Below are 18,237 nucleotides of genomic sequence, written 5' to 3' on the forward strand. Positions count from 1 at the left end.
GAGAGAGAGAGAGTGAGGAAGCGTTGGGTGGTTCTCAGCCGTGGAAAAAAGGAAATGCCCGGGAAATTGAAATTAGTTTCGAAATTTTGGCGAGGCAAAAGGCGCTAAATAGTGTAAATGGATCTGGGCCCACCAAAGCTTATGTTTTCCTTTTCATTTAAAAATAAAAGATAAAAAATCATCACGTATTTATATTAATATCATCTAATCTTAACCGTCCACGTGATATATACAGATTTACAACCATCTAATAAACACCTCTCAACGAGAAATTTTTCAGTGCTACCGGAAAACCATGTGTCACAGTCCAGTGGTCCTCCAAACTAATAGAAAACCACCACGTGTACCACCTTCAGCTTGGTACTGGTACATGTTTCGTTACAAGACTCCCAACATATTTTTCTATCTTGGCACCGAACACAAATATAAGTTGAAAAAAGAGAGCATATTACCCATATACAACTTCAATAATACGTACAAGTGATACAACGTTTTCTTTGCAATATAAGTTCCAAACGATCTTAAGGAAAAATTATCTAATATTAGGTTCAGACTGTTTACATCCCCCCAACAGAAACAGAGACTTCAGAGTGCTTCTTTACAATGATTTTGCCACAGTTCTGCTACAACTCTGGGCCCAACTTAATATTTGAAAGACGTGAAAACCAGAAATGGACTGATACATGTTATTTAAGGTAGCAGAAGCCAGAACGTATGAAATTCAGAGGAAAATTTGAGGAGTTTCGGATATCCTAACAACTATTGTATCTGAGTGAACTTTACCGGCGAAGGGCAAGGCCTGGGCTTCATCTACGAACTGGGTTGGCACCTCCTCGAGGTGGTGGTACCTCATATCCAGTTCCAGCTCGAGAAGTAGGCGGAGCGGCTGAATTATAGGGCATATTGGTTGCAGGCATATGTCCTTGAGGACCAGAAGCACCTCTGGACTGTGCATCATAGTTAAGACCAAGGGTTGGATCATAACCAGCTACTCTTTGCACCTCATAACCTGGTCTTTGTGCATCATAGACGGGTCCTCTTTGCGGATCATAGCCAGGTCTTTGTGCATCATAACCAACATGTCCTCCAGAGGCATCATAACCAACAGGTCCTCTTGCTGCATCATAACCGGCCCTTCCCAGATGTCCAGGCTGAGTTCCGGCAAATGGAGAAGTTCCGGCAGTGGCTGCAGCAGCAGCGCCACCAGTAGGTGCACCAGCACTGCCCCCAGGCCCACTGCCACCAGCAGCAGCAGCAGCAGCAGCAGGAGGAAATGGGACACGTCCCTGTTATAGGAAATACCAAGCGACAGTGCGTCAGATTTCATGGCATCTGGGAGCACCAATAGTATAACTTTCAATTCAAAACAAAAGCAAGGTTGCACAACAGATTCTTAAGACTTTATCAGCAGCCTTAATCAAGGAGGTCTGATTGGCCAACTTCTTAATCATCTTTAATGATTTACTTTGGTACTGAAATGAAGGATGTTATTTGTAAACTGGGACTCCCAACGGAAGTTAGCAGTTGCCTTTGAGACAATGAAGGTGATGGATTTACATAACTAAAAGTTCAGATGGTATAACTAATAAGGTATGGTAAATTACAGCTGGCGTTTTGCCTACGCATCCTTTTCCCATACATACCATTTTGAGTCCGATCTTACTGTCCAGCATTTAACATCTTTGTAGAAAAAAACGCAAACAAACAAAAAACAGCATTGATGGGAACCTATTCTACCATCCTATAGAGACCTGATTCATTTGAATGAAATATTGAAATTGAACTATTCTCAAAAATGCTTCAATCAAGATGATGGAGGACTAACACAATGGATAATCTATTTTGCTAAGTATTCATGAATCTTGTGTTTGAGTTTGTGAGTAAAAAACCCATGTATTTCATAATAACTTATACAACACCAACAGGCCAATCTCGACTCAAATAATAGGAGACTAAACCAACCCGGCATAGTACCATAAAACCAACTCCATACGATAACAAGGAAAGGAATATGAACAAAACCTCAACAACAACAAAAAAAAAAAAAAAAAAATTAAGATATGGAAAATAAAATACCTGGGGAACACCATAGCTATCTTCATAAGCATTTTGTCCTGCAGCAAGCCCAGAAGCCTCACTTTCATTAGTTCCAGGATTCCCATAATAAGGCCCACCTGCATTTCATTGCCATGGAGAAACCATCCGCAATGTATTAAAAGATCAGGATAAACACTAAACTAAGAGATCCTAACCCACCCCACAGAAAATCAAAAGACAAGAAGTTTACCAGTTCTTCTTTCAACACCAGGATTATTCAATAACTCTGCTCGTAGTTTTCCTACCTCCCTAGCCATGGTAACATAGTTCTTCTCCATGACCTGAAGTGATTCGAGGTGGTCATTGTACAATTTCTTTTCATAGTCAAAAGTAGCCCTGCATAATCCACCACAAACACAACATTATAAGTCGTTTCGCAAGCTAAAAAACCCAAATTCCCCACAAGAGAAACAAACATGTAGCCACAAACCTGCAATGCTGATACTCCTGCCTGAGGCCCTCAAGTTGCTGAACCAAAACCGGAATCTGCTGCACCTCCACATGCGCCCTCTGAAGCTCCTGACTCAACTGCTGCACTTTCACAATACTCTCCTGCCTCGCCCCAACCAAGCCATTCGCCTCGGCACGTGCCTGCTGCAGCTCCCCCTTAACAGGCTCTGCCAATTTCAGCTCAGCCTCCATTTTCGCAATCTTATCCATCAAACTCCTCATCTGCTGATCCCTCTCTGACTTCATAGCCCCGGCCTGAGCATGCAGTATCTGCAGCTCATGCTGAGCCCCAGCCAGCTCCTGCCTCAGGCTGCCGTGCGTCGAAGCGAGTCTCTGATTCTCAGCTGCCAGCCTCTGCATCTCCACATGCTGTGAAGCCAGCTTCTGCTCCAAAACTTGCGGAGGAGGCAACATGTCAAAGGGTGAGTAACCACCCGGAGGTGGGCGGGTACCCGGCCCAGGAGGCCCATACGGGTCGGGTCCCGGATGAGGACGCCGGAGATGGGCCGGTGGGATTCGACCTTTACTTCCCATCTCTAATCACCCTAGTTCTACATGAATCCAAACAGATAATGAGAAATTGAGAATCACTATTGCATTGAAAAGACTCTAAATTTCTGAAATTCGGTGCGTTTCTACAACTGGGTTGCTTTTGATTTTCAATTTCAATATCGAATTAGTTTAAATTGTTCATGAACCCTAAAACTGTTCTGAGAAATTTTGGGAAAGAAAAGTTGGGAGTAGAAAGATAGAGACTTTACTTTATGAATGTTCTCTGCGGTTGAATGTGAAGCACCTTCGTTCTTTGTGACTCTGTGCTCTGCGCGCCCTAGTGAAGTGAAAAGAGCAGAGAGAGATCAATGTTCTAATTCAATAGACCAAAGGTACCCTACCCTTCTAGTTTGGGACACACAAACCACAACCAAGGCCCATGCCTTGTCCTTGTGTACAATGCCCATAATTTTTTTTTCCTAAATAAATAATTTGTCTAGTTTTTTTTTTTTTTTTTTTAACAGGAAATAATTTGTCAGTTAGAGGGTGTGATTTCGACTACATAAAAAGTAAAAGACTAATGGTAGGCGTAGCAGTTAAGTTGATGAGACTATAAAACTACGAAACACAATACTCCAACTATGTGTTGAAAGTGCCTAGTGTCGGAAGTTTAGGCAGCTCGGTTAAGCTCCCATGAACAGGTGAGAGCTTTCGGTGACATTGTTAAGAAAAATGCATTACTTTATTCCTCAATATCTATCGCATAGTCCTTGAACTGCACTCAATTTGTTACAAGAATTTCGTTTTTGTCCTGGTATTTGTCATCTCATGTTGAACAAACTCATGAACTCTGCTTCTGAAATTCCAACTTGTGATCATTCCATGATCAAGTGGAAAAACATGTCATTCTCACAAAAAAAAAATGTGGGAAAAATGTGCCTTAGTTCATCCAAATCCAACGCAGCATTGTAGCAATGTACTGCCGTCAGCTACGCATGTTAGGAACACTGCTCAATGCTGCTTGTAGCTTCTCATCATCGAATGACAGGTCAACCAGATTTCCTTGTAGGTAATTGTCGTAAGCTGGCAAATCGAAATGGCCATGTCCACACATTGCAGTGAGAATAACTTTTGCTTCTCCAGATTCTTTACACTTCAGAGCCTCCCTAATGGTGGCAGCTATGGCATGGGTTGGCTCTGGTGCTGGAATCAATCCTTCGGACCTAGCAAATTGTATAGCACCTGCAATGCACAAAACACAGAAGTTAGGATCACAGTTAGACAGTTGGCTCCCTTACTGAATAGTATATGAGGTATATAGAAAATATTAGTTACCTCTGAAGCACTCAGTCTGGGGAATTGCTAATGCTTCCATGAAACCGAGTTCATAGACATGTGAAATCAGTGGAGCCATGCCATGATAGCGCAATCCTCCTGTTAAAAAACAGTCGAATGTTGAATATGAAGAAGTAAATTTCGAAAAGACTACAGCTCTGAAGCAAGAACTAATGTTCATTACCGGCATGAATTGGGTCAGGAATGAAGTCATGCCCAAGTGTATGCATCTTCATTAGTGGAGTCATCCCTGCTGTGTCACCATAATCATATCTGTATACACCTTGAGTTAATGAAGGACAAGCAGAAGGTTCAACTGCTCTTATTACAGGGCTCATTTTTCCATTGAGCTTTTCTCTAATGAATGGGAAACTGAGGCCTGCAAAGTTAGATCCTCCACCAGTACACCCTATGATCAAGTCCGGGGTCTCACCTATTGCTTCCATTTGTTTCAGACACTCTTCACCAATTACAGTCTGGTGGAGCAAAACATGATTGAGAACACTCCCTAGACAATATTTAGTGTCGGCATTCATAGCTGCAACCTCCACAGCTTCAGAAATAGCTATTCCTAAGCTTCCCGGGGTTGATGGATCCATCAGAAGGGTTTTTCTACCGGACTCAGTTATGTTTGATGGAGATGGGTGTACCTTTGCCCCCCAAGTTTGCATCATCAATTTGCGATACGGTTTCTGATCATATGAAGCTCGCACTTGCCATACCTACATAAAGGAAGACATTTAAAAAATAAACCTTTGAAACAAGGCAACAAGCAATTATAGGCATTTACCAAGTGAAGATTTCTCACCTCACAGTCAAGACCAAATAAGCTGGATGCAAAAGCCAAAGAACATCCCCATTGTCCAGCTCCTGTTTCTGTCACAACCTTCTTGATGCCTTGCTTTGCATTATAATACACTTGTGGAACTGCACTGTTGGGTTTGTGTGATCCAGCAGGGCTACCGCCTTCGTATTTGTAATAAATTCTGGCCGGCGTGTCAAGAAGCTTCTCCAACCTCTTGGCCCTATATTCAACTCAAGAGTAAGATGATTCCAACAGCTTTATGAGAGGAGAAGGTTAAAAAACAAACAGGGCAATGTGTGTTAGAAGAATAAACCTAATGAGAGGGGTTGGGCGCCAAAGCTTGTATATCTCGCGAACTTCTTCTGGGATATCTATGTATCTCTCACCACTTGCCTCCTGTTTAATCAACTCATCAGGAAATAGAGGGGACAGATCTTCAGGTTTAACAGGTTCAAAAGTCTTGGGATGCAATGGGGGAGGAGGTTTTATAGGCAGATCTGCAATCAGGTTGTACCATTGACGAGGGATTTCGACTGGTACTGTATCAGCATTGAGAGCTGCTCTTGCTCTACAGCCTTTTGAAAGCTTCAAATTCCTCGGCTTTCTATCAAGTGTGATAAATCCAAGCCATTTCTTCTCAACTGAAGCAAGTACATAAGGAAACAAGACTAATACTCAGGCATACACTTTCATTGATCTTTAACTTGTAATATTAGGTTCTGGTACATTTTATACTCAAAATTGAAAATCAAAGGTTACCGGGATGTCAATTTCTTCTTGCAGCTTAAAACGCACACACATCATATAAGCACTAGCTGATGATTAGGTGAATTGGTTCAGGGTGAGTTTTACAAAGTTGATACAGAACATGTTTTACCACAGCATTAAAACATAGACTGAATTGAATATATTAACGACTGAGTGCACAGCAGATCACAACTTTAACATCACATTTAACTACATCAAAAGACCAATCTCAGGTTCCACCATTACTCAAATTAGCAAGTTTACCATCCAAGAACCTAAAACCCAGAACCGAAAGAAAAACAATCCAAGAACAAAAAGGATAATCTTTAGTGCAGAATGAAGTTACCATTGGTACTTGGTCCTGATGAAGAAGGCTTAGTATGAAATGAACTTGCAGAAAAATTAACACAGTGAGTAGCCATTGCTCAAACTGGAGAGGTCCAAAGCAATCAAAGCTTCCTAGCTTGAACAGAACCAAATGAAGAAGTCCCAACTCTCACAGCTTGAGATTAGGGTTTTAGATTTTGAATGATACAGAGCTCAGAAAACACAAGCGTGTTGGAATTTGCTACTCCATTCCATTGAATATATAGTAATGGCCTCTGCATTGAAAATGGAGGCAAAACATAAAATAGTCCTGCGCATTAACTTTTGACTCTGACAAGGAGATGAATATGCGCCAAGTGGGCCGGGCCCCCAAGCCCAATAAATGAACTCAACTAACGGCCCATACATCAACCTAATCCCCACCACACAATCCTCCTCCTTCTGGAAAACTCCGAACTCACTCGCTCAATCACTGACGTCTCCTCCACGCTCCAATCCCACCTCTTATAACCCCGCGCGTGGATTATCGCCACATAACTCGCGCGTGGGGTAATAAAGATTACCCACCGACCTAATCCCAAGTCCACACCATAAATATTATGACGATGATATTTTAGCTTCTGTAAATTTTTCTCAGACCCCAAATTTCCTTTCGCTTTTTCTCTACAGGTTTCTATTTGAAGAGAGAGAGAGAGAAGCGAAGGAAATCTCAGCCCTAATCTCCGTCGCTATCACCGTCCGGTCAATCTCCGAATCTTGAAATCATCTGATCAGGTACAGCTTCGGCCTCTGATTTTGATTCCGAAGATTTCTAGGGATTTGTTTCTCTCCGATTTGGGGATTTCATGATTCAATCTCAATTTTAGGGTTTGGATTGTAGTTTTTTTAAGATTTGAGGTTTTTATATGGAGTCAGATCTACTTATGGAACTAAATCTAGAAGAGAGCTTTATAATTTTGTTGTAAATTGAAAAAATTTGATTTGTTTTTACTGGATCATAATCATGAACATGGAGATAGAGTTTTATTGGTGTAATTTAATAGCGATTTGTGATTTTGAATTTTTTTTTATGAGATGCTGATAGAGATTTTGTGATGTGATACAGGTCTGAGCAGAGCGTGATTGTCCGGGAATCTATTAGTTCATTACCAAGTTTCATGTCTGAGCTCGACGTCCAGATCCCTACTGCCTTTGGTATGCCTTTGCTTTTCGTTTTATCTCGAAAGAGAGATTCAAATATCTCAGGGTTTATTTGATATGTATAGCTAAATTACTTGTATTTGCATGAATTTGAATGAATTTGATCTGTGTTAGAGAAAAAGAGAATACACAGCGGATGAATTTCAAGTTATCTATTGAATGGAGTAGTTGAGTGATTAAATCGTTAAAGGCATTGTTTTTTATTTACTTGTTACATGGTGTTTGTTTTGTTTGTAAAAGCAACGCTTGCCTAGCCTTGCTGTTTGTGTACCTAGAGTTCGCATGCCGTCTTGCTTTTTGTGTGACATACTTTCTGGTAGTTATATTTGTTAAGGGCAAAGAAGAGCAGGTGGTGCTGATTTATATGACCATTGAGTTTTTATATGTAAGATATGATATCTGAAATATGTGGAAGTAGATCTTTTGTAATGGTGACATGTGTGTTGCTTGTGTTGTATTGACTTGTATCCAATCTAGTAGCGTGTGATTTGAAAATTTTGATTCAACTCGTTATCTTTGCCGTTCATGTTCTGGTTTGTGGGAAATCTAATTGAAATGCTGATGCTTGGTTTCAGATCCGTTTGCTGAGGCAAATGCTGAGGACTCAGGTGCTGGAACAAAAGATTATGTGCACATTCGTATACAGCAGCGTAATGGTAGGAAAAGCCTGACAACAGTGCAGGGACTGAAGAAGGAATTTAGCTACAACAAGATTCTCAAGGATCTTAAGAAGGAATTTTGCTGCAATGGTACAGTTGTCCAGGACCCAGAACAGGGGCAGGTGATTCAACTCCAAGGTGATCAGCGGAAGAACGTGTCTGCCTTCCTAGTTCAGGCTGGCATTGTGAAGAAGGAGAATATCAAAATTCACGGTTTCTGAGCTGCAGGAACTCAAAGTGTGTGCAAACCATCCCCTCATGAACATGTTATTTGGACACTATATTGTCCAAGTTTGCTATTCAAGTTTGCTGTTTGATTTGTACTTTTAGTTTGTTCTATCATATATATACAAGGCAACTGTGTGATGCACCATGAACATCATTATGGAATGTATGACAACTTATGTCGATCTTAATCAAATTACGAGTGTTCCTTGTTTTCCAAATTTTCTATAGAAGTTTTTCTTTCTGAGGATTGAGTTTAAACAGAAGATACAAAGGTAACCTTGACAAGCTTTGAGCCATTTTACCTATGTTGTATGAAACTGAGGTTTATAATGTGGAAACATGTAAAACTGAGAAACATGTACAAACTGAGATGTTATGCCCAGAACTACTGTTTACAATATAGCTTATTCCCATTTACTTCTTATGGTGTTAGTGTGCCTGAAGTCATGTCTCAATACCAGGCTTCCGTCCATTCTTCTCAATTTGAAACTCTCCACCAGAACATAACAGCCGAACTTCCTCCACCCGTCTCTGATCTCTTCTACTTTCTGCACCCTTGTGTCCTTCTCATCCCCAGTAACCCACCCTCCTGCCTCTAAAACCCATTTCATATTCTGGACAATCGCGGAGCTCAAACCGATGGTGACCAGTTTTCGGCTGTCTGGATTATAAGCCTTGAACCAAGTGAACCCTGTACGACCATTTCTGTCGTCCTTGACAGCTTCCGCGGCAGATACAAAAGCCACTTCCCTTTGTACACTTACATCCACATTCACAACATTGCCTTCATTGCTAGTATTCCCACAGGAGTAAATCTCTTCCCACCACTGCTCCATAGATATTCTGTAGAATTTCGACTTCTTCATCTGGCGTCTTACGCTGGATCTCTCTCTCACAAACACAAATGGACTGTACCATTTCCCCACAACGTTAGAAGCTGAACGTTTCTTAAAGATGGGGAAGTTGAAGTCAGGGAAGCGCAATCGGAGGGAAGTGTCAAGGCCTAAGGCATCACTTAACTGCCATCGGTACAAACTTGAGCTGCGGATTACCCATCCTTTTTTCCTTAGAAACTTTGGAGGAACACCATCAGGAGCAACAGACTCTGCGAAGAAACCGCCTCCTTGGTGCCGATGAATCTTAACTTGTTGGTATGTGTTTCTTAGATTCAAAGGTACTGGTTTCTTGTCCCTCGAGAAGTCTCTGAAGCAGCAGTTCATTATGTCCCTCTCTTTAGAACATCTGCATGCTTTCCTGCACAAACATGTACTACTTAAAAACAGTACATGAAGAAAAATTACAAGTACAATAAGAGCATACCCTTTGTGTCTTCCATTTGCTTTGATGACATAGTAGCAATTAGAAGAAAGAGGCTGATCAAGAACAGGGATGAACCAAACTTTGGTGGTGGTTGCTTCTTGGTAATCCGATGTATAAACAACGGTGAGTATCTTGTCTTGTGGAAATGGTAGTTGCTTAATCTGTTCACGCTTGAAAATACCCCAACAACATGAGTCTTGTGCTTCTGCTTCTTCATCTGTAACTACTAAATGACCGGAATAAGGTGCATCTGGTGGCTGTATAGAAAGGGTGTTTGGAGATTTCCGGTACATGGAAAGAGGTTTTGTCACATACATCTTTAAGTTTTTTGTGTTTCTGGTGCTGCTGGTGTGTGTGCAATTATTTTGAGGAACTGAGGAAGGAGGGAGGTGTTTAATCAGTTTATATTTCTTATGAATTAAGAAAAGAAGTAGGTGTCTGATGAGATAATTTCCAATATGTAAACAAAGCAAAACTAAAGTGAAAAAAAGAAGCTTTATGTTCCACTTCTTCTTGTGCCATATTTTACATGCAACACTCCACTTTAGACTATTGTCCTTTATAAATTAAGGGCGCACATAAATTTTGAAGTTGGAAGAGAGCTTCCAATTCTTATTGGAACCTGTAATACACAGGTAGTAATATGCTTTAACTTGCAGACCAAACACAAGTTATGTTGTCATGATTTCTGTAAAAATTTAGTAAACTCTGACCATACTAGCTGGATTTGAAGCTTCATTGCCCAGCAGTAGTCGAGTGAATCATGAATTATGCTGCTGGTTGGGGTGATAAATGGAAGAGTCAAAATAGATATAGAACATTTGAACTTATACTATCTAAGTACAAATTAGAAGGCACAAATGTGGTACAATTAGACTATTGCTTTTGCCTTTTGATATTTTCTGGGAGGCACCTCGATCAGATTCATCAACTATGGCTGACCTAAATATTTTGTGTCATGCATGCTAGTTCGGAGGAAGAGCCTCCAAGTTAACAATGTCTTCTTCTGATCATATTCACCACCCGAAACGTTTAAAAGATTCATCAGCAGAAGCAGGAAGTAGACCGTCATCGAAATCGATGAATACCAATCTTGATGATCTCCCTGATGAGCTAATGTTTGAAATCCTCTGTCGACTTCCTTCCCATAACTTTGTTTCTCAATGCAAGTGTCTCCAAGCGTTGGTGCACTCTCATCTCGGATCCTTCGTTTGTTGGCCACTTTCTATGGATCTAAAGTGACAGAGGAACCCCTATAATTCAGTCTCTGATGGACTGCTATGGGGATGAACACTTCACACCAAAGGTGTTTGAAAGACTTGAGGAGTTTCTTGAGCTTGAAACAATGTTCACTAATTGTGGCTACATACAATGACTTATTTTTGTGCTCCGAAAAGAAAGATGATCGCCTCGATTTCTTCATATGTAATCCACGCACAATGCAGGTTGTTAATCTTCCTCCCACCCCCTGGATGTCATAAGAGAAAACCCTTGGGGTTCATCTGCGAGCCCTTCTACGAAAAACACATAGCTCAGCATAAAGACTCGGAGCTAGTCAGTATGAATGACGAGTATAGGTGCAAGGTTGTGAGACTCTTCACGTCTGAAAATGATTATAACGGTGTGTCTGAAGATTGTATCAAAATCAACATTCAGGTCTTCTCTAGTGACACCCGTGAATGGACAGAGTCGGTTGCATCATGTCCACATGGCTTGCCGGAGTCTGAAATTTACTGGCTTTGCTAGCAATTTTAAGGTTTTTCAAGGTTTTTCAGACTATACATGCAGATTCTGTTCAGGTCTATTTTAAGAGTAGTAATATACCTGGAGAGGAACGATTAGACTCCAGAAGTCTACCTAAAGAAATGATGAAAACAGATGAAAAGGTTTAATAAGGAAAACCTCTTGGTATGCTTATTTTCAATTCTCGTTTTCTTAAAGGATTTCAAAACCTCCAATACATATCATTGAATTGTAGCCATTTTCCTTACCCATTTTCACAGCACACTTTCAGCTTGTGCAGCTCAAGCTTCTAGCTCCAGGAAATTCTTTATTACTCCCATCATCTCACCGCCAGGAAAACGTCCAAGACATCCCCTTGCCGCCGCTATCTCATTAAACTCACAAACTGAATCACCGTTGAAAGCTCGAGGCTGCTTGGTCTGCTCCTGTGCCATCTCCACTGGCTCTGTTGGATATTCACCCTCTTTTACAGTTGGAAGAGGAAATGGATCAAGCGAAGCACCCAAAACCATTTCCACACCTACAGCACCCACAAAATCTTTCAATGAACATATTGTGAATGGAACTGGCTCAAAGCTGTGGTCTCCATATTCAACTGGCGTAGAGTGGTCTCCTGTAACACAAAGGAAGTACTGAAATTTTCCAGTTGATTCAGTCTCCCAAAGGAGCCTGGCCAGCTGCCCTATAGCTCGATCTACAGCTTCTAATCCTTTGACTTTGAAAATGGTTGCTTTATCATGACCTGCATCATCTATAGCCTGCAATGCAATCAAACAGAGATTCCTTTACCACTTATGAAATGGGGACCTAAGTACCGAAATCTCAAAACAATCTCTCTCAGTATGAAACCCTCTGTGGGACCAACAACTAAGCAAGCAAGTGGAGCATCAAACATTAAACTTTACTAAGCATCAATTGCTATGCCATTATTAACTTCTCACATTTCAGGAAACTAGATTAAAAATGATATCTATGCTTCAGTGTGGAAATATATGATGAGTGTTGAAATTGCACGGTGACGAGGCAGATAATTAAAGAGCCGAAGCTGAGATATGACCTTTATGTGGAGAAACCCAAAATCGTAGCCATCTGATCGCCCTGGTTTGTGTTCATCTTCCCCTGGCACAAATACATTGGGGCAAGACTGCAGAGGAGCTGAAAGTGCCTTGGCTATTGCAGTTGCTTTGGAAGTTAGAAGTGTTCTGTAGTCTCCAGTTGCTCCAGGAGCTTCCAGGATATCAATGCCAAGAGATAAGCCCAATCCTGCAATGATTTTTGTTGGAGCTACCATACAAGGCCATAACCCATGTTTCTTTGCAAATGGAGAAACCTGAAATATGTTTAAGTATTTGAGAAAGAGGAGTAATATAAGAATATATAGATATGTATGTATATGTTAAAAGACGTGTGCTAATATGTAAACCATCCCAAGATGGTCTTGCAAAATTGCTGGTGAGCCTAAGGATGGATATCCTTAAATAGGAGACCTCTTAGGCTTTCAATATTCTATAAAAATTGGCATTCTTATGGTGGTATGTCCAGCACTCTCAGGAGCATTACTAAAACAACTAGTTGCGGAAAGTTCCAGCATTGTCTACCAGGCAGCCAGAAAAGAAAGAATAAACCCTGATGTCCATCAGTTGCTGTTCAGCTCAGAAGATTATTCACTTGAATGTAGGCACATACTGAAGTATCAGAAGAGCTAAGCCAAACAGCCAGAACCGAGATCTTATCAATCACGAGAATAGAAATATTGAAGATTATGATAATAACAAGATTGAGCCGGCTGAGTATAACATTTGTATATGTTCCAAAGGAGTATTCCTGCACATGGTGGCTGTCTGATCCACTAAAAACAACAGAGAAAGTTGTTCAATGCAAGAGCTTAGATGACTGCATATGATTTTCTGAGTAATGAGTTCAACATGATGCAATACAAATATCAACTGTGTTTGAGATAACAGACCTCAATCCGGATACCACAACCTCGTAAAAGGACCACATTAGCTATGTTCTTCCCTTCAGATGCTCGCTTTGCATTTAGTGGATGTGCAATGAGAATCTTTGATATTTCCTTGGATAACTCGTTAACAACTTTAGCTGTATGCCTTGCCTCATCACTACCATCTAAAGGTTCAGCTTGCAAAAGTAAACGGTTATCCTTCAATGGGTCTGTTCCCGATATGTTTCCACTTAAATTTGGCCCTTTTACAACCACTCCACATCTATGTTCTGTTGCATACCTGTAGCAAATGAACCTCGGTCAGTATTACTATACTTGACTGTAAAAATTAGATAAGGATTTACAGAGTTAGCAGATGAAGTGCTTTCAACCAGTGAACAGACGATGTGAACTTACGAATTGAAAACAGTCAATACTTTACAATGCTAGAGGTGCAAAAAGGCAGTCACCTTGAAAGCTGATCAAAATTCTAAACTTTCTTTTTCAAATAACAAACTTTTCATAATTTTTTAGCTGTCTGCATAAAGGAGGTAGTGTTTGATCAAACAACGGATAAAAGAGATACATACATGCACATCATATAAGAAGCCTGTTACATCAGTTACAATAAACATTTGCACTTGCACCTGACTCTGACTTCATATTCGGGAAAAGATGGCAACTTCAATCCATCGAGTGCTGCACACAGTATGGGCCCTTCTTCTTCAAAGTGTCTATCAGCCCTCCTACTGATGACTATTCCAGTTTTTTCATCCAATGTTGCAAAATTAGACTGAAGAACAAAAATTCGCCATCATTACTTGTGTAACACCCTGGACTCTAGAACAATCATAATCTGAAGGATAGCATTTATAGCAACAAACATTTTACTGAAATGACTGTCCTACTATTATGCTGATTATAAATTATATTAAGTTGATATGGGACCAATATCCATTGAGCCCCATGGCTTCTATGTCTTATATGATAACAATCAACTACATCTATATGGAAAATTAGCAATGCATCAAGTTTAAACTGTTCATCCATGATCACGTTGTGACTACCATTATAATAAGCTACCAATTTATGAAGAAATAAGATGAACAAATAAATACTCACTTTAAATGCAATGTCACCTGGTGACATTGCCAATCCTGCTCCCATGGACTCAAATGCACCTCGTCCCCGGTAATATACCCTAGGGTTGTAACCCATTAGAGAAAGGTGAGCTGTGTCACTTCCACAACCCAGACCAACTTCAACAGGGTCCATTAGACCATTAACTCCAGCAGATGCTATGGCATCCAAATTCGGCACTTTGGCCGCCTGAAGAGGAGTCTTAAATCCCAACTTTGGTATTGACACATCCCCCACACCATCAATCAACAAAAATGCCACTCTTCTCTTTGGCTGCTGTGTTTGACCCATGTATCTGGGTTTTCAAGAAAATGGAATCTTATGTGTTATTTGTTCACCTCCTTTCTTTGCAGCACAGCTTTATTTTGAAGCAGAGTCACTGGAGCATCTCAAACCTGCAACCAAATAAGCAAAGACGAAACACCAAATTCAATCAGAGATGTTGAAACCATCAGACAGAAGAACAAAAGAAGCTACAGATACCAAACTAGTATCAAAACAAGTACAATCAAGCAGCTATGATTAACATCATTTCCAACCAATTCAAAGCTCCAATCTTTACCAATACTGATCATTAAACAATGGCCCTGATAAAGGAATCTCAATAACTAAACAATACATATGTGCATGCAAAATCAAACCAAGAGTTTCAAAGAACATGACATTCTTGATGCAAGAGTATTGAACTGTTCTACCTCCAAATGGCTTCAGGGGCGATTCTTGTTTCGACCCAGAAAGATAGAAAGAGAATTGCTTTTGGAGCAGAGAGTTGTAAGAAATTTTAAAATAAATAAATAAATAATTAATTAAAACATAACTGGGCATAATGCGGGATGGGCGGACAAGTGGTGAGGCTAGGCGGATGGAAGTGTGGTGGCCCATCTAGTTCAGGCTCTTTGGGCCTTTCCTGTGTTGTCTGTTTGATTTGGTCCTGTTCGTTTCTCCTCGTACTCTTATTTACAGGATCAACCCTGAAACTTATCATCTTTTGATTATTTTTTTTTGAATCAAAGAGAAAATTTTAGAAGAGTGAAATTTGCACTCTCCGTTTTATAATCCACAACTTATCTCTCTTTTTTTGTTAAATTTTTTATAAAAAGACAAAACACGTGTTACTAAAACATTATTTAAGTTACTAAAATAGGAATTATGGAGTATGCATTGTAAAATGAGGAGTCAAAAATTTTATTGTACACATGATCGATGTATTGAATATTAATGTTATCGTAATCAATTGTGTCCTCATGACGCGTACGCTCTGATTTTCCAAAGTGTCATGTACTTAACCTCTAATTAGTAACTTTCCGTAAGAAATTTTTATTTATTTTGGAATAAAGAGTTGGAACATATTTAACCTAGCTCTATACCATCATTTCTACCCAAAATTCTCCAAATAAGATGAGAATACAATATTATACCAAAGGATCACTAGTTTGTATAGTAATGTTGCACTTGATCAAGAGAAGTATCTAAAGCTTTTCCATGCATATGATTATTGTCGAACTAGCTATCGATCTCGATCTATCTTTGTGTGTTTGGCATATATACATAGTATGTATTTTCATTCCAGCAGGACAATGAAAATCCAATAGTGATTAAACATCAATTCTGAAATGGGTGCTAGAGTAGAGATTAAATTAAGTTAATTAACTCATTGTATTATTGGCTATTCGTACTCTCTGAATAGCAAATGATAACATTGACTTGGAAAAACTTTTCTTCTTGCAAAATGCAGAAGAAAGGTACCATTCTCAAAAACGAAAACCGATGCGGATATCAAAAATGTAGGAAACAAAACAAAAAGGGTGTAATGATCATCGAGATCCTTCATCGATCAGCTTCATTTGTTGCCTCCCATTGCATTCCTGACTGACTCAGCAGCTCCCTGTGCCTTCTGCTGCATTTGCTGACCAGCCTGCAACACAATCAATCAATAAATTAGCCATCTGATTTAATCTAAACAAGTTAGCTAGGGCAGAAGTTATTTATATTTTGGGATCGTGATGCGAAATTCCGAATACGTTATAAGATGATCGATAAGTTATTGAGTTCGGAGTGAGAATAATGAACTGATCGAGTGAATGTGTAAAACTTGATATATGGCTGAATATATATAAGAATAAAGACATGTTTCATCATACATTTTGGGCAGATTCCTTCGCAGATTGGGCAGCATTGCTGGCATGGTCCATCAAGTTGCTGGCCTTTTCCTGCATCAAACAAGAATATGATCAAAATATATTACAAAACTTAAGCAGCAGCACCATATATATTGTAAGTTTTGTAACCATGAAATTAGGTTAGAAGTTAGATCCTCACCTGAGCTTGGCCCTTGGCCTGGCCAGCTTGGTATCCTGCACTTTGGGAGTTGTCCATTCTGATCTGTAGGTCTTTGGATTACACAAACAACGAGGGAATAATTAAGAGGCTGATCGAAAACTCAAATTTGCTTTGATGAAATGTTGGTAGCAGAGAGGAGTATTTATAGATAGCTTCTTGAATCAGAATGATGTAATTGCTTGACAAGTGTTTATTGCTACGTTTATGGTTGATCGATGGATATATAAGTTTCAGGCTGAAGACAAGGACTTTTGAATGAGTTTGATTTCTGGTATTCAACTTAACGTGGCCGGAGATCTTTGTATACGGGAGAGGGCGGGATCGGTGGTATGGTCTTTCCTAAATGGGATAATCGACCGTTCTTACTACTATCATTTATGGTGAATTTGGAATTGAATTTCACTCTAAAAACCAAAAATGTTTTTGACAGTCCAACTATTTCCTTAATTAAAGGTTTTGATGAAATGTGGTACTTCATTTTTCTTAAGTCTTAAAGTCAGCAGTAACATCTAGTTACGACGAGCGGCTTCATAAATTAAAATACCTAATTGTGACGGCAAAAGAAAAAGAGTATAGAGTTCCACACCTGACTCATACCAACTTGATCACATGTGGAGGTTACCCTTCACCTAAGTTGGTTTGCCCTTGTTTTCAATCGTTAACTTTTCTGAACTTTTAGGTGAATAGTACATTGGACAATGCATTTCATATGATAGTAAAAAACAATACAAAAACTTGAATTTTTATATATTTTTATTTTAGATTATAGCTTGATGAAGCAAATGTTTATTTATGCATGCTAATATCATTTAGTCTATGAGTCTTTCTTTTGTAACTGGGAGGTCGAGAGTTCGACTCACATCAGACTCGTTATAATTTATGAGTTGTTTAAAATGCACGATGTCAATTATCAGTTTTAGGTTGGTTGGAAGTTTCTGTGTGTAACCAATGTTCCATCAATACAAGTCTACGCACGGGCAAGCAAATAAGAGGGAATTCAACCTAGCATAGAATCAAGTTCAAACAGTATCATAGATCTGCCTACCCTAAACGGCATAACCTTTAACATAAAATGTTCCATTGGTGTTCCAGCGCGCAGGGCCGGCCCTGAGTTTTTTGGGGCTCAAGGCGAAAAGCAAAATGGGGGCTCCCTATGTTTAATAGATTTATATCTTTTTTTTTCTTTTTACAAATAAGTCCGTAAGCACTTGTTCATACAAAAAAGGGACAGAGAAACTCAATCAAACTAGAATATGAAACAATGAAAATTGACCCAAAAATTTAACTTTTTTTAAAAAAAATTGCAAAGACAAGATCACCTGACGAAATTTACACCTCAAAAGTTAAGCTAAAAAAGCTTCAAAAAAATTGATATATGTTTCATCATAATAAGAAAATAAATTGTATATGTT

The 18,237-nt window shown here is 39.6% G+C and overlaps 6 protein-coding genes across 7 annotated transcripts; 1 reads left to right on the forward strand and 5 right to left on the reverse strand.

Moving 5' to 3' along the window:
* Window positions 1–499: 499 nt before the first annotated feature.
* Window positions 500–3,247, reverse strand: LOC101298148. Its single transcript, XM_004304109.1, has 4 exons — window positions 2,528–3,247; window positions 2,288–2,433; window positions 2,077–2,174; window positions 500–1,286 (listed from the first exon to the last, which is right to left on the reverse strand). Exons 1-4 carry the CDS (start codon window positions 3,079–3,081, stop codon window positions 807–809), a joined length of 1,278 nt encoding a protein of 425 aa, XP_004304157.1. The 5' UTR covers window positions 3,082–3,247; the 3' UTR covers window positions 500–806.
* A 536-nt stretch (window positions 3,248–3,783) lies between these two features.
* Window positions 3,784–6,486, reverse strand: LOC101298443 (tryptophan synthase beta chain 2-like). The gene is made up of 6 exons (XM_004304110.1): window positions 6,273–6,486; window positions 5,493–5,820; window positions 5,183–5,399; window positions 4,559–5,096; window positions 4,375–4,473; window positions 3,784–4,281 (listed from the first exon to the last, which is right to left on the reverse strand). Exons 1-6 carry the CDS (start codon window positions 6,346–6,348, stop codon window positions 4,025–4,027), a joined length of 1,515 nt encoding a protein of 504 aa, XP_004304158.1. The 5' UTR covers window positions 6,349–6,486; the 3' UTR covers window positions 3,784–4,024.
* Window positions 6,487–6,873: 387 nt separating this feature from the next.
* LOC101298728 (protein translation factor SUI1 homolog) lies at window positions 6,874–8,554 on the forward strand. Of its 2 annotated transcripts, XM_004304111.1 has the most exons (3): window positions 6,874–7,027; window positions 7,359–7,447; window positions 8,029–8,554. In XM_004304111.1, the coding sequence occupies exons 2-3, from the start codon at window positions 7,411–7,413 to the stop codon at window positions 8,331–8,333; spliced, it is 342 nt and encodes a 113-aa protein (XP_004304159.1). In that variant the 5' UTR covers window positions 6,874–7,027; window positions 7,359–7,410; the 3' UTR covers window positions 8,334–8,554. The 2 variants fall into 2 exon arrangements, with proteins under 2 accessions (XP_004304159.1, XP_004304160.1); XM_004304112.1 differs by lacking the exon at window positions 6,874–7,027 and having other exon boundaries at window positions 7,357–7,447.
* Window positions 8,555–8,744: 190 nt separating this feature from the next.
* Window positions 8,745–9,977, reverse strand: LOC101311503. The gene is made up of 2 exons (XM_004305988.1): window positions 9,661–9,977; window positions 8,745–9,594 (listed from the first exon to the last, which is right to left on the reverse strand). The coding sequence occupies exons 1-2, from the start codon at window positions 9,975–9,977 to the stop codon at window positions 8,745–8,747; spliced, it is 1,167 nt and encodes a 388-aa protein (XP_004306036.1).
* A 1,604-nt stretch (window positions 9,978–11,581) lies between these two features.
* On the reverse strand, window positions 11,582–15,213 carry LOC101299214 (2,3-bisphosphoglycerate-independent phosphoglycerate mutase-like). Its single transcript, XM_004304113.1, has 6 exons — window positions 15,181–15,213; window positions 14,468–14,880; window positions 13,993–14,138; window positions 13,370–13,646; window positions 12,461–12,733; window positions 11,582–12,161 (listed from the first exon to the last, which is right to left on the reverse strand). Exons 2-6 carry the CDS (start codon window positions 14,774–14,776, stop codon window positions 11,685–11,687), a joined length of 1,482 nt encoding a protein of 493 aa, XP_004304161.1. The 5' UTR covers window positions 14,777–14,880; window positions 15,181–15,213; the 3' UTR covers window positions 11,582–11,684.
* A 900-nt stretch (window positions 15,214–16,113) lies between these two features.
* LOC101299503 lies at window positions 16,114–16,941 on the reverse strand. Its single transcript, XM_004304114.1, has 3 exons — window positions 16,805–16,941; window positions 16,627–16,695; window positions 16,114–16,400 (listed from the first exon to the last, which is right to left on the reverse strand). The coding sequence occupies exons 1-3, from the start codon at window positions 16,859–16,861 to the stop codon at window positions 16,326–16,328; spliced, it is 201 nt and encodes a 66-aa protein (XP_004304162.1). The 5' UTR covers window positions 16,862–16,941; the 3' UTR covers window positions 16,114–16,325.
* Window positions 16,942–18,237: the final 1,296 nt, after the last annotated feature.

This window comes from Fragaria vesca, linkage group LG6, assembly GCF_000184155.1.
Source record: "Fragaria vesca subsp. vesca linkage group LG6, FraVesHawaii_1.0, whole genome shotgun sequence".
NCBI lineage: Eukaryota > Viridiplantae > Streptophyta > Magnoliopsida > Rosales > Rosaceae > Fragaria > Fragaria vesca.